General features: G+C 42.8%; 1 protein-coding gene across 1 annotated transcript; it reads left to right on the forward strand.

The window, feature by feature from the left end:
• The first annotated feature begins 277 nt into the window (after positions 1 to 277).
• Positions 278 to 14,389, forward strand: ATP6V0E1 (ATPase H+ transporting V0 subunit e1). The gene is made up of 4 exons (XM_080997316.1): positions 278 to 476; positions 3,309 to 3,356; positions 12,165 to 12,292; positions 13,976 to 14,389. Exons 1-3 carry the CDS (start codon positions 373 to 375, stop codon positions 12,256 to 12,258), a joined length of 246 nt encoding a protein of 81 aa, XP_080853442.1. The 5' UTR covers positions 278 to 372; the 3' UTR covers positions 12,259 to 12,292; positions 13,976 to 14,389.
• The last annotated feature ends 1,192 nt before the right edge of the window (positions 14,390 to 15,581 follow it).

Raw genomic sequence — 15,581 nt, forward strand, 5'->3', positions numbered from 1 at the left:
GAAAGCTGAGGCTGTACATGCCCCCGCCCGCGTGTGGGAGGCGACGCAGAATAAGGACACGGGCGTGCTTCGTAGAGAGAGAGAGAGCATAGGGTGGAGGGAGCTTCCACGGGCACAGAAGGCCGCCGAGAGAACGCATGCGCAACCCCCGCTCGCATCCGGATTCGCTCGCTGCCCAAAGTGGGCGGGGAAAAGGAGGGAGAGACTCCTCACGTGCGCCGTCCCCTCACGCTGCGGGAGCCCCTGATTGGTTGGTGCTCCCGGGAGAGGGCGTGACTTGCGAGGTGGCGTAGAAATCGGCCATAGTGGAGGCGGCGGCGGAGGCCGGAGCTCCGTAGTCGGCGGAGGGAGGGAGCGAGCAAGAGCCCGGCCATGGCGTACGGCGGTCTCGCGGTGCCCATCACCGTCATGAGCGTGTTCTGGGCGGTGGTTGGCGGCGTCGTGCCGTGGTTTGTGCCCAAGGGGCCTAACCGGGGGTAAGTGCCCGGAGGCTTCGGGGACGGGGGACGTTCTCAGCAAGGGAGACCGGTGGCGGGCGGCCCTTTTCGAGGAGGCCTGGCTGCCCCAACCGGCCGCCCGTGGGAGCTTGAAGTGCTCTGGCTACACCTCCGCCTCCGTCTGCCTAACAGCCGTTTTCCTGGCCCGGGAGGGGAGCAAACGCGGTTTTTTCACAGTTCGCAGTTTTACACGGCCTGTTGTTCAGCGTTCTCGGAGGATGCGGCGCAGTGAGCAACTGCCGTCGCGCAACCCCAGTTGCGGCCTTCCTCTCTCCCTTGTGCCTCCTCTTCCTGTTCCTTTTTGTTTTCTCTCCCACCTCCACCCCGCTTCCCGTAGCAGCGCCGGCCCTGCCAGCCTTTCTGGGAGCTTCTGTGGCACTTCGTGAGTGGCAGGTGTCAATTCAGAAGTAGCTACACCTGCGAAGCGGCTGGAGTGCCCTTGGGATTTCCCAGCGTCGATCCCCTTTTGTTTTAGTACCCATCCCGTGTTAAGTTAACCTGTTTCAAATGAAGCAGCCCCCGAGTCAAATGCACTGTTTTGCGTTATCTCTTGAAACGGAATATTGTTTGGGATATTCTGGGAATAGCTGCTTTGTAAAAGAGGGGTCAGATGTCACAGTCATTTTCACAACCATGTCGCAGTCTTGTGACAATTTATCTTTTCCGTCTGCTGTGTGTAACTCTTTCCCCTAATTCGAGGACTATGAGGTGGATAAGCTAGTTCCGTTTGTAATTAATCCATTAACCAAACTGCTGAATTCCTAACTGCATTCTGGTTGTTCATCCTGGAGGTTTTCTTTGTGATTTGAAATAAGATTTTCCTATTGAACCACATTTTCCTCTCTGATAACTTCCTCTTCCAGTGCAATTGAGGATTTTCTTTCTTTCTACATTTCCATTACTGGTGCTGAATGTCCAGCTAGGATTACCAGCAACAGTACTAGTTTATTTCTTTGAAATGTATAAATAGTTTTTCAGCAAAAACCTACAAAACAGTGAATGATAACATATGGGGCAGGGAGGCAGTTAGACCTAAGAGAGAGCAGCACAATAACACCCAATTAGCAGTAGGTGTCTTGACATCTAAGTTGCATTATGAGTCGGGTTTAAGAAGTGGACCTGAACAGTGTTTGTGTTTCTGGCATAAGCCATAATTGATGCTAAGATTGAAATTAGCTTCCATAGCTAGAGATTGTCAACGTTTTCCTTTCTAAACAGGAAAAATCAATTGTGTGGCCTGCATTTCTGAAAACACTTCCCCACTCAATGTTCCCGGCTTTACGACATTTATTGAGGCAGGGGGATTTCCTCCCCACATACTTAACAAGCTTGAAATGATTTTTTCACTGCATTCTCTTTGTCTTGAATTAGTGATTCAACCATATAATGAAATGTGAGCAGAACTAAGTGCAGCTCAGCTCAGTGCTGCATTTAATAATAATAATAATAATAATTAATAATAATAATTTATACCCCGCCCATCTGGCTGGGCCTCCCCAGCCACTCTGGGCGGCTTCCATAGAAACCAATACAGTAAAATATCACACGTTAAAAACTTCCCTGAACAGGGCTGCCTTAAGATGTCTTCTGAATGTCAGTTGTTTATCGCTTTGACATCTGCTGGAAGGGCGTTCCACAGGGTGGGCGCCACTACCGAGAAGGCCCTCTGCCTGGTTCCCTGTAGCTTTGCTTCTCGCAATGAGGGAACCGCCAGAAGGCCCTCGGCGCTGGACCTCAGCGTCCGGGCAGAGCGATGGGGGTGGAGACGCTCCTTCAGGTATACTGAACCTTATGCTTTTAAGGTGTTGGTTAGATACACCAGAGTAAAAAGTGTTCCCTTTTAATACATATCCCATGTTCACTACCTAGGCAAGAGGCCTAGGCAGTAGTATCCAAGCACCCAACTTATGATATCTATTTTGAATTTATATTTATTCATGCAAAGGTTTCATCTCCTGTCCTGATTTGAAGACCTACTTCTCTTAGTGGTCTATATTGTTTTTAGCATTGGTACTAACAGCCTCTTACTTTGCAAACAGGGTGCTCTAAATCCTTGGTGGGTCAGAATCTAGCACTGGTGGGTTGAGGACAGGACAACAGACTTGGGTGCAAATATTTTGACAGATGGTGCTTTAGGATCATATTTATTAAAATATTTATGGCCTGCCTTATATGCATTGATCTCAGGGCATGATACACAATGCATTTAAAACAATCATTCAGTTATATAGGTTCAAAATATGTTGCTTAAAATAGGAGAGAGGAAAAAATTAAACCCGAGTTTCTTATGGTGCTCATTAATCTTACATGATACTGAATTTCACAACTGGGATCATGGAGTAAGCAGAACCTTGAGAATTGATTCTAAACAATTATATGTGTTATCTGAAACTACAGCTGTGGGGTAGCTTTAATTTACTGCGAGTACTGTAATGACCAAGAGACTTGAGTTGTGAACCTAGAAATCACTAGTTCAGGTATTACCTTGAACTTACTAGATGGCACCTAGCAATCTACCGTCTCTCAGTCCACCCACTCCCCCATCTTCAATGTAGGGAGAGTCCTGACCTACCTGACATGGTGGTTGTGAGGATTCCTGATATGAAAATAATCTTGGTATGTATGAAGCACCTTAGAATCTTCAAGTATTATTATTGTTATTGCAATAGATTTACATTGAATCATCCTCTGTCTGCATGTGTAAAAAACTGAGAAACTATTCAGCTGTGTTTCTTTTCTTTTGTCCAAAGAAAGTCTGTAAATATTGCTTCCATTTTGTCAACCATTTCTTTCTTCCCCCTCTTTCTACAGTGTTATTAACACAATGTTGGTGACATGTGCTGTCTGCTGCTACCTCTTGTAAGTATCCATTTTTCTCCTTTCAGTCCAGATGTTGCCAAATCTTTGATAGCACAAAACTACAATGCCTTTTTTATTTTAGTAACCTGGCTGGGTGTCTGATGTGATTGGCTGATTTGCAAAAATATGAACATACTATGTAGGATAAAGAACTTTATATAGTTCTCTGATGTAAATCAATTGTTAGTTCTTAACCAGGGTATCATAAATGATGGGAACATTAAGTTTTCTATAATAGAGTTGACTGTACATGAGTCTTTTGGGATGCAGAAATTGAAGTCCTATCACCCTTCTGATTTCTGTGCTGTTTAATACTTAATAGTTGTGCTTCCTCCTTTTCTAGAAAATTTGTTTAAACCATTTCTGCTTCCTTTATTTCTGCTTTAAAATGACTTTTCAGAATATTGCTAAAACAGTAAACCATAACAAAATTTTCAGCCTAGTTTTACCAGCTGACAGGCTCCTAGTTCAGCAATGCAACTTATCCACATGGGAGTAAACTGATCTTCTGTACTAACAGGAAGCTAGTCAGCTAGAATACCATTGTGTAGTGCTAGTTTAATCTGAAGAATTTGCCTCTGCTTTTGCTTACACAAAGTCTAGATTGATCATCTTGCAGTGTTTACAGTCAGCATGCTTCCATCAAGAACTGCCTTGCTTTAGCTAGACTACCCTGGGGTATAGGCCTGTTTGTGTTTGGTTTAGTGCTAGGGCAAGCAAGTTTTGTGCAAGTACATCCTGCTTGTTTATGGTTCAACAAACCCAAAGACTCATGGATGTGAAGCTGTGACCTGGCTAACTTAAAAATGCATCACACCAGGATGTCTTTGTTTTTCCTTTGCTTTTATTCAAAGCACAAATATAGATGCATGTAGGCAGTAAAAAGTTCTGACAACTTAAGGTTAGTCACTTACAGGCATGGACGTTTTCTCTTTTTTGCTAAGCAGGTAGATCAAAAAGCTATTTTATCCCAAAATTCCTTGCTATGATTAAACATCCTGTCAAATACATGACTTTGACAATACTTTCTGCATGGACATCCAGCCATAAAGAGTTCTAGAAAGCAGTTGTCGTGGCGGTATGTTGTCTGGGAAAGAAGGAAGAAGGGGTTGTTACTAAACCAGGAAAAAGGTGGGTAAACACATAGACCTGGTGTCAGCACCCAATATAGTGAAGCGTTTGCTGGGGCCTAAGCCATCACAGCAAAGCTGTTGCTTTGCCCTCCCCCTCCTCAGCTCCTCCTACCACCTGGGCCTTAGGCAGCAGTGATTCCACAGTGGAGAACCTCTCCTTCTGCTTGTTAACTTGTTGTGAGCTGGTGGCTTTGGCAGCAGCCATGACACTATAGTAGACTACAGTAGAGCTTGTAGAACTGTAGTAGAGCTTGCCTCCTGGCCTACTACAGAGCTATTGCCATGGGAGTGAATAGTATTGCTCATGGAGAGGAGCTGGTGGCTGCCCCTTAACCATGTGCTCTCAAGGAAACTTGCCTGGCAGTGCCAGGTGAGTGTAAGCTGGCAGCTGCAGCACTTCTGCCACCTGGGGTCCCAAGTGACAGCACATAAGCCTCCCTAAGACCCCCCCCACCAGCCCAAAAAGTGGAGCTAGGATTCAGTACATAGCAAATACAGCAGTCAGAACTAGCTACGGGGTACAACTGTGTAAGTGATACTAAAATTTCAGAATACCTGACTCAGATAGTATCATGAGACTTACAACATCTTAACCCACATGAGAGCTTCCTGTGTTGTTGGGATCGAGGGCTGAGTGCTGACCTTGCAGTACAGAAGCTATACAGTTCCTAGATCCCTGGGAAGAGGGAAAAATAATAGTTATTTATTTATTTATTCATACATACATACATACCCCACCCATCTGGCTGGGTTTCCCCAGCCACTCTGGTTGGCTTCCAACAGAATATTAAAAACATGATAAAACATCAAACATTAAAAACTTCCCTAAACAGGACTGCCTTCAGATGTCTTCTAAAAGTCAGATAGTTGTTTATTTCCTTGACATCTGATGGGAGGGCATTCCACAGGGCGGGTGCCACTGCCGAGAAGGTAGTGTTGTACCACTCTGAGGAATGTAGCTCTGAGGTGACTAGAGGTCTCCTAACAGCTCCCTGCGCCCTTAACAAACTAGTTTCCAATACAGTGGTACCTCGGTTTACGGCCAGTCCAATTTACGAATTTTTCGGTTTACGAACTCTGCAAACCCGGAAGTAGTGTCTTGGTTTGCGAACTTTACCTCTGTCTATGACCGGAATCCGAACGATGGAAGGGCACCGGCGGCGGGAGGCCTCATTGGGGAAAGTGCAATTCGGTTTACGACCGGTTTCAGTTTACAACTGAACGGATTAAGGTCGTAAACCAAGGTACCACTGTACAATACTTTAGAAGTGTGGGCGGGGCCTAAGTGTCATGGTGCACAGGGCTTTTTGCAATATTCCCTTTGTGTAAATAGGGTCATCTTTACAAAAAAAAAAAAAAAGAAAGAATCCAGGTCTACAAAGCTACAATATAGTACCTGTAGCTCTGTGGAACTAGTTTTTTCTTTTCTTTTTAAAAACTGTTTATAGGATTAAGGTGAAAAGTAAGAGGTTTGAGGAAAAAACAAGATGGGATGGAGATAAGGAGTCAAGGGAGGAACACTGAGATCCTTTTGAGCGAACTCCTTTTTTAAATCTTTTTCTTCCCCACCCATCCATGTGTTTTCTTTATGAATCTGATACCAGCTAAATCAATACCACTATGTATGTGGTGGGAACAGCTTGGTGCTCATATATAGCTTCAGGGTAATTTTCCACAGTTGTAAAAACATACGAGGGCTGCCCATTGCACTTCCATGGCTTGGTACAAATTTATCATAGGCTTTGATAAACAGTGTCCGCATTCACAACACCAAGTGAGAAAATAGCATCTTGCAATGTGGGACATGATTACAACTGGACTTCCATGGGAGTGGCTTTGGGCTTAGTTTGCATTTTCACAGAGCCCCACTTAGGAGTAAGCACTGCTGCTTGCTGAGAGGTGACCATGTTGCATACACTTTCAAGGAATAAAAATCAAAACCACTAGAATGCCTATATTGCGCAAATCTAATTGAAAAAACACATAAACGTAATAGGCTGTATAATAACAATTGTAAAGTTATTTAACTACTTCTCAAAATTAGATACAGCTTCTCATAATGTCAAAATCAACATCGTGACATAACATACTAAAATGTAGCTTATTCAGTTGACCACCGAGTCCACAGAGTTTTTTTACACTTTGAAGGAAACAATGACTAGCTCTATCTTCCTCCTCCTTGGAACCTAAACTAGATTAAATGCTATTATAACCGCCTTCAATAGCCACCATGGGCTGCATATGTGAATGGCAGTACAACAAATGGATCTTGTCATCTGACATTCCAAACATAACTTCTTCTTGTTTTTAAAATAGTACTGCACTGCTCAAACAAACCCTGTATCAGTCATTATATGTTTTGATTCAAGAAGAAGAAGAAGAGTTTGGATTTGATATCCCGCCTTTCACTCCCCTTCAGGAGTCTCAAAGCGGCTAACATTCTCCTTTCCCTTCCTCCCCCACAACAAACACTCTGTGAGGTGAGTGGGGCTGAGAGACTTCAGAGAAGCGTGACTGGCCCAAGGTCACCCAGCAGCTGCATGTGGAGGAGCGGAGACTCAAACCCGGTTCCCCAGATTACAAGACTACTGCTCTTAACCACTACACCACACTGGCTCTCCAGTGTAAGGAGTGTAGGGCGAGGACATAAATGGGCCCTGGTCAACCGTTTTAATTATCTTCTGTAAATCTAAAAATTACAGCATGCAATGATGCAGAAAGGTGTCTTCTCAATAGAGTAGAAGGAAGGGAAGCTCCATATATAAAGCTTCTGTTGATATCTAGGCTTCCTTTTGACTTGGGCCTCCCTTGTCCTTGTGAACAATCAGAATTGGTGAAGGTGACATCAGTATGGTGCAGAATTCCTAAGTTGTAGAGCCAGATAAGCTGGCCCTGCCTAACAGTGGAAGTTCAGCGGTTCTTCCTCTGCTTCCCAAGCAAGAGCAGTACATCTTCTCCTTCACCTCTTTAGCTATGTATTTCAGCTCAGTTTCTGCACATCTATTCTGTAGGTTAACACCAAATGCTAATCCTTATTTTCAAGGGAGATTTAGAATGCAATTATGTTAACTGATTTTCTCCCCCAAATAATTATGTGTGGCTACTATTTCATAATAAAATCTCCACTTCCCCCATGATTTAAATATTTCTACTATTTTGGAACAGGTGGGAAGCGTGGCATCCAAAATCAATGGTAATTGTGAATGGCAGTGCTTTTGGCAACACTGAGATGTTACTAATGTAGCATATGCATTTTGCATTTGTCTTCATTGCTACTGTTGTAATAGTTTTTTTCATTACATATCCTTCATATGTATTGATGGGCAAAATGTTTTATGGCAGTCTTGGCAAACAGCACAACTTTGTGGTTCTCTCATTCGTCAGTTCTTGGGACCTCTTCCCATCAAAGATAAAACAAAGTCTGAATCTGGGTGCTGATCATTAAGGCTGCCTTGTAATTTCTGTCTTGAGTAATTTTCTGGCAAGATTGCTTTTGAAAATGAAACAGCATTCACTTTGTACCTGGTAGCACAGCTCTGGGTAGGTGAATTCTGTATTCAGAGTGCACTTGTACAGTGGTGCCTCGCAAGACGAAATTAATCCGTTCCGTGAGTCTCTTCGTCTTGCGGTCTTTTCGTCTTGCGAAGCACGGCTATTAGCAGCTTAGCGGCTATTAGCGGCTATTAACGGCTTAGCGGCTTTAAGAAAAAGGAAACAAACTCGCAAGAACTCGCAAGACGTTTCGCCTTGCGAAGCAAGCCCATAGGGAAATTCGTCTTGCGGAACGACTCAAAAAACGGAAAACCCTTTCGTCTAGCGAGTTTTTCGTCTTGCGAGGCATTCGTCTTGCGGGGCACCACTGTAACTTGTTTGCTTTCATCATGTATACAGTGGTACCTCGGGTTACATACGCTTCAGGTTACAGACGCTTCAGGTTACAGACTCTGCTAACCCAGAAATAGTACCTCGGGTTAAGAACTTTGCTTCAGGATGAGAACAGAAATCGTGCTCTGGCGGCACGGCAGCAGCGGGAGGCCCCATTAGCTAAAGTGGTGCTTCAGGTTAAGAACAGCTTCAGGTTAAGAATGGACCTCCGGAACAAATTAAGTACTTAACCTGAGGTACCACTGTACTAGAAATGGGATGCAAAATCTGTATCCCCTTTGGATGTGGTTGGACTACAACTCCCATTGTCCCTGACAGCTTGTTGGGGCTGATGAGAGCTGGAGTCCAGCAACATCTGGAGAGCCATATGTTAACTACTCTGTACTAGATAACGGTGAGGATACCATTGGAAAATATTGTAATGGGCTTACCTGAAACCTGCAGGAATCAGTACTACTGTGGCCCGAAACTGCCCTATGCTTGCTGCACAAAACATCCCTTTTTGGATTAGGCATGACTAACTTGCATGCTGGGGAGTGTCTTAACCTCCACCAGGAAAGAAGCTGTGGCTAAGGTTTGTGGGAGCTCCATTATTAATCTGGAAACAGGATAGATTGCCTCTTGGTAACATGATAGAATACATATAGTAGCTGTACAGATTGCCCTGTTTTGTGTTTGTTTTCTGCTGTTATAGTACCTTATTTTTTTATTTTCAAAATTTGGGGCAATTTGGGTTGTGTCGAACTAAGTCGTACTCAGAGTGGACTCATTCAAATTAATGAACCTAAGTTAGTCATGCCTATTAACTTCAGTTGGTCCACTCTGCGTAAGACTAGCATTGGATACAACCCTTTGTAATAACTTATCAAAAATAAATCTGATTATCATTTGAAAAGGCCAAATATCAGGCACCACAAGGAGAGTTTATTTCAACCTATGGCATCCTGATAAACCTATAGGAGCGTATGTGTTCTTTCTGTTTTCAAAATGTCTACTTTCAGGGAACCCTTTTCACATTGACATGCCTGTCACAGAACCTTGTGTGTAACTGAGAATACGTTCCACACTCCATTGGAGCAGGAAACTAACTGGCTGTGCTTTTTGGTCTTTGCTGTTACCCCTTGAGAACTGAGCATGTGCCATAGAATGCCTTCGTAACTGTTTGTGGCTGTACACTGTGGAGGAAGATTGGTAACAGCAGAGAAGCTGCCTTTCAGAAAATATTCTGCCCTTTGTTGATTGCTTCTGAAGAACCCCATGGGTTCTCTGGGACACAGTGTGAAAAGTGCTGACCTATAGCACGCTCTAAGCAGAGCAAACAGTAAGCAAACAAGCAAAGATGTATGCTGGTTATATAAAGAGAAAGAGACAGTGCACTGCATATATACACTGCAACGTAACTATTTGATATGGGTTAAGCTTCCTTCTGGTCACAAATATGTCAGTTGGGATTCCAAACATGAGTAATCATATCTGTAGAATAATGGGCGGATAGCTCAGTTGGTTAGAGTGTGGTGCTCATAATGCCAAGGTTGCAGGTTCAAACCCTGTATAGGACAGCTGCAGTATTCCTGCATTGCAGAGGGTTAGACTAGATGGTCCTCAGGATCCCTTCCAACTCTACAGTTCTGTGATTACATGATTTCAAGGGAAACTACTGGGATCAAAGAGGATGTCATCCTATATCTGTAGCAATCCATGATGAAAATGCTAGATTTTGCCAGGAGTCCTGTTAGTAATCAGTGTTGAAAGTGTGCATTCATTTTGCTGTGGCTGTTTAATCTGTAAAATTAAGAGCAGTACTGAAATTTGACCAATGAACTCTGAATAGCATTAATCCTGTATTGCTTGTCTCTGTCTGCTATGGCTTTTCCTTCCCTCTCCCAGCTGACCTGCGTTTCATTCTCTGGTCGAAGCATCCAGGTTTGTGTGGAATTTTCCATGACTGCCTAAGCACTCTGCATCTGTAGCAGCTCACATTACAAAGCCGCTTTGCTCTTCCTCCTCCTTCTATAGCATTCTAGAATTAGCAGTTAGATGTGCCTGTGTGTTCACAAAATGTTTTGTGCACTGAACATTTAGCTACACAGTAACGTTGTACAAATTAAAGAGATTCTTAAGCCCTTTCTTATTTGCCATTGTTAACATACCAAATATGTAACCCAGAAATAAATGTGTTGCACTTTTCTAAGTGTTTTTCGTGCTACAAAATGTATTGTGTCCTACTGGGGCATTGAGTCCTCCTGCTTCGCTAATATGGTCACTGCTCTGAGAAGTATGCATTTTGTTCTATAGCCATTGCTAGTAGCTTCACAAACTCTTAAAAGACATTCTGTGTTAGGTTGTCATAAAAGATATATGGGTAGAAGACTTAAGCTTTTATAAGTATAACATTGATGCAAAAATCCCCTGACGCTTGTCTCCTGCTCCTAATGTATGTCCACTAGCAATGTCAATGTCTAAACAAGACACACCAACCCTGTGAAACTACAATTAGAGCAAGAGAAATGATGGGTCTGACAAATAGGGCTGCCGAGTGACTGTATTTTTAGGTTGCCCTTTAATATTGGAAGAAACCAGTCAGACCTGCAACAAAATGTTACCCTTTGGAGTGTTCATGTTCAGTCAGTCGTGCCCTTCTCCATACTTAATTCCATTACTCCTCACATCCAGTTTTCCAATTGCCTCTTGTCATTCAGCATTCTGTGTTCAGCATGCTCTGTTCTTATTAGGTTGTTTTACCGGGTTGCAAACCTTCTGGTTTATCCAGGCCTGCTCATATGCCCCTTTTATGTGTGGAAGGTGCCTTTGGCTACATAAACAGCACTCGCCTCTGAACATGAGAACTAGAGGGAACCAGTAGGTCCCGGCATCAAAATGTGGAGTGCTTGTTTAAGGTTCAAGTCTCTCCACTCCATCCCGTCCCTCCGCCTGGCTTTCTGTCTTGTCTCCCCCAACAGTCAGTCAGCATTCTTTGCCCACAAAGCTGTCCTCATTGGACTGGTTTTTCTTCCTCGAGGTGTAGTGAACACTCTGGTGCACAGCCCCAGCTACATAGAAATCTTGGATGTCTCCTTTGATTTCTATGAGTAGCTTTCTGTTCCATCACTGGGAAAATTAAAAAAAATAACTTCTCAGAGTGATCCTGGAAATTGCCTATCTAGACAAAGAGGTGGTTCTATCCCTTTTATGTTTTTATATTGCTGACTGTACACTACCACAATATTTTATGAAGGGGTGGTATAGAAATAATCTTCAGGGGTACCCCTAATTTGCTGATACCTCCCACTTAGTGTGGGTAGTGTGGTTCTGGTTGCATAAGTGTGAGCACTACCAGACTTGAAATCATAATTCGTATGTAGATCAGCCTTCCTCCATTTGTTTTCTTTATTACAGTTCTCATCGTTCCTGACCATTGGCCATGCTGGCTGGGGCTGATGGGAGTTGCAAAACATATGGAGGAGCCCTAGGTTGGGGGAGGCTGATAGAAATGATGCTGATACATATTGAACTTCCTGGGTAATGGCATGAGTTAGAACACTTTTTTAAACAGTGAAAATGGAAGAGAAGCTGCCTAGTTAAAACATGAGAATTACTTGAAATGAGGTAGGGCAATACGCTTTGATTTATGGGCAGTTGCTCAAACTTTTATGGGTATCTTATTTTCAAAGTTTAATTTTGGTAACATTTTGTTTGGACACTAGTTTTAAGTAACTTGCCATTCTATCTCTTCCTTGGGTATCCTGATAAATTTTAGTCATTCTGTTAATAGTCTGCTCTTGTCTTGCAGCTGGCTGATTGCAATCCTGGCTCAGCTGAACCCTCTCTTTGGACCACAGTTAAAAAGTGAAGTAATTACATATCTAAGGTACCACTGGCCTTAACCAATGTGCTCTTCTACTGCAGTTTGTGGACTGGGTAAATATTGCCACTTTTAAAATTATTTATTACATTTACATCCCACTTTTCCTCCAAGGAGTTCAAGTTGGTGGACATGGTTCACCTCCTCCCATTTTATCTTCACATGTTTACATACCCAGTGGAATTGGTACTTCAACTCCCAGCACAATTTCCATTCTTTCTCTATTGCCATTTTCTCTTCAATGAAAACTTGGACTCCCATGGTTTTGGCTCATGCTGCAAGTTTTTTCTCCATGCCATATTCCGTGTCTGTTGCAGAGCTACAAAAATGCAAATTCCAGTTTCTGTTTATGGGTTTCTAGAAAGACAGCTGTGTTAGTCTCTTGCAGCAAAAGAAGGGAGAGGCTTATAGCATTTCATTATGGCATAAAGTTTGGTGGACTTCTGCATCTGATGAAGTGGACTGTGGTCCATAAGAGCTTATGCCTCAACAAATATGATGGTCTTTAAGGTGGAGTAGCCAATGTGGTGCCCTTCAGTTTTTGTTCAAAAATAAAAGAATTGTCTGCTTGCATGGGAGTGAGAAGCAATTGTTCCTATGCAAGCAAACAAATGGCGCTGGCTCCCTTTTCTTCCTGCCTATTGCTTTTCTATTCCTGGAGTCAAAAAGGGCTTTTGCTCTAAGGGGCACTAATCAATTATCCAGTGTTTATTCTGTCTACTTATTTAATATTGAACAAAATAGCTGTGCCCCCAAACTTCCTGTATGAGGTATGTGTTGTATAAGGGGGGGGGGGTATACCATTCTCTCTGCTTTAGTTCAGTGGTTGAACATTGCTGTTGCAATGTTGGCTAAGGCCTGACAGGGCTGTGGGTTGTTTTAGTAAGTCTTCGTCTCTCAATGCACCAAGAAGTTTGCCATGCGAACAATTACAGCAGGAAGCCACTTCAGGAATGTGGATTCTGTAATGGTGAAACTCAATAGTTCAAAAGGGTTCTACCTGCTGTTTTATCTTGCAGCTCTGATTCACCTTAATAACTATAATTTCCTCTGTTTGAAAAAGCTGAATAGCAGAGGACAACTGGTGGCTGATGTTATGGTTTAATTGTCTGCAGTTAAGCTTCCTTGAAACAAAGCTCTAGTGTTTTCAGATCAGGGTTGTAATGAATTGGGATAGTGACAGGCCGCAGTGAGCATAGGGAGCCTGGTTTCCCTTTTTTTAGCAACTCATACAAGTTGGCAGTAGTCTTGTATTTTACAAAGAAAGGCCTCGTGCAACACAGCAGTGAACCTGGCTGTATTTGCTTGTAATAGTGCAGTGCATCCTGCCAAGTAACAACTTGACTTGAAAATTAAATTGGTGGTATATCAATAACTAAGGAATTGGAATTAACTTGGAGGTGGGGGCAAAATTTAGCCTTGTTGCTCAAAGGTGATATTCTGGCACTAGGTACTTGGTTTCTGCTCTTATTTTTTTCTGATACTGCTAATACCAGTGGACTCTAGCTGACAGTTTGTATTGACTTATTACTGCATTTTGCACAATTGGTTCATGTTTTAGTGAGTAGAGTCTGGAAAGTAAGTCTTTCAAGATCCAAATGGATCTTCAACTATTAGTGTAAAATTTTATTTGCAGCAACTGTGATGCTTAGTATAATAACACCTCCCTGCAAGAATTTAACTAATAGCTGAATTAAAAATGCCACTGAAAGAAACTAAACTGCTTTTTTGCTTTGCAGGATATGAAGAGATTTTCTTTATGTAAAGCCCTGTTGATCCAGATGCCTTCTAACGTACTTTGAATCCGACCACGTCTGCTCAATGCCTTACTGTCTGTTCTATTACAAGAAATGTTTGCCTAATCTTGTTGTTTTTTCACCTATGAAAGTGCCTAATAGATACCTATATTTCTACTCAGTACAATGTTGTGCTTGAATTTCAAGTATTACAAATAATATTCCATCCCTCTTCTCTGCACTGACAGTGGCTAGATGGAATTGAGAATTGCCTCTGAGCATTTATTTGCCTTACCAATTTTTATACTAGACTGTCTACTGATCCAGTTTTACAAGCACAGTCTGAATGCTGTGTCTGATAACTTTAAGAAATATGATTGTGTCCTCAAATCTGAAATAAAATTATTTTCTTCTTAATGTGGTCTTCTGGCTTTCTTTAGAACACGTTGTTCTTGCATAAGCATATTCAGCACTTTTATAACATCTGAAAAGTTAGGGACTTAATGATTGGTTGCATGCCTGTGTGGAACAGTTCAGTTGCTTCACTGAAGTTTTGCCCCACCCTTCATGAAGTGTGTATGCTGTGAGAAATACCCACTATGGGAACTTGGATACTTTCATGGTGTTTGAATGGAACTGCAGTACAAATAGTGTAATTGTTCCTTAAGCCATATTAAGTTCAGGATAGAATTTACAAATGTTTATGAAATAATGAAGTGACTGGGTAACCCGCATATAATTTGCTTCATCAGCTGGTTTGCTTAGAAGCATATATTAGGAATGAATATGGTTACAAAGCACCTTTTGTGATGTTTTGTGCATGGCAGACTTCTAAAGTGATCATGCAAATGTTGTATTGTGGGAATAATACTTGGGAGTGGCTGTGCTTTTGAATGTGCTTGTGAACGCAATTCTGAACACATGCATGCTCATGGCTGGCAGCTGAATGTTTAAAGAGACTCATTGCAGAACGTTGCTTGAGCTGACAAAGATGTGAAAGTCCTAGCTGGGGGGTGTTTGGAATTAGGAAGGCTTGTTTGTGCACAAGTCAGCAAGTAATCCATATGTAAACAAGTTATTAGACTGCTGTAAGGTCCTCTTCAAAAATAGCACTGTGGGAAAGTTATACGGATGACTGAATGTGAGATTACTAAGCAGTGAGGTATGGTTTTGTAACAAGCTCAAATCCTTGCAGTGGACACATAGCCACAGTTAGCTCTGGAAAACGGGAAGGGAGCTAATAAACCTTTGCCGCTATGAGTGACATCCAGTTGTGGCATCCTGCTTGTGCAACAGACTTCCATGTGCACAAAGGGGCATTTTTCTTTTCCTAAAGGTAAAGGGGCCCCCGATGGTTAAGTCCAGTCGCGGACGACTCTGGGGTTGCGGCGCTCATCTCGCTTTATTGGCCGAGGGAGCCGGTGTACCTGGTCATGTGGTGCTTTCTAATTTCATGTGGTGCATGACTAAGCTGCTTTCTGGTGAACCAGAGCAGCACACGGAAACACGATTTACCTTCCCACCGGAGTGGTACCTATTTATCTACTTGCACTTTGACGTGCTTTCAAACTGCTAGGTTGGCAGGAGCAGGGACCGAGCAATGGGAGCT

Source organism: Podarcis pityusensis, assembly GCF_964106645.2.
Source record: "Podarcis pityusensis genome assembly, chromosome: 2".
Taxonomy (NCBI): Eukaryota; Metazoa; Chordata; class Lepidosauria; order Squamata; family Lacertidae; genus Podarcis; species Podarcis pityusensis.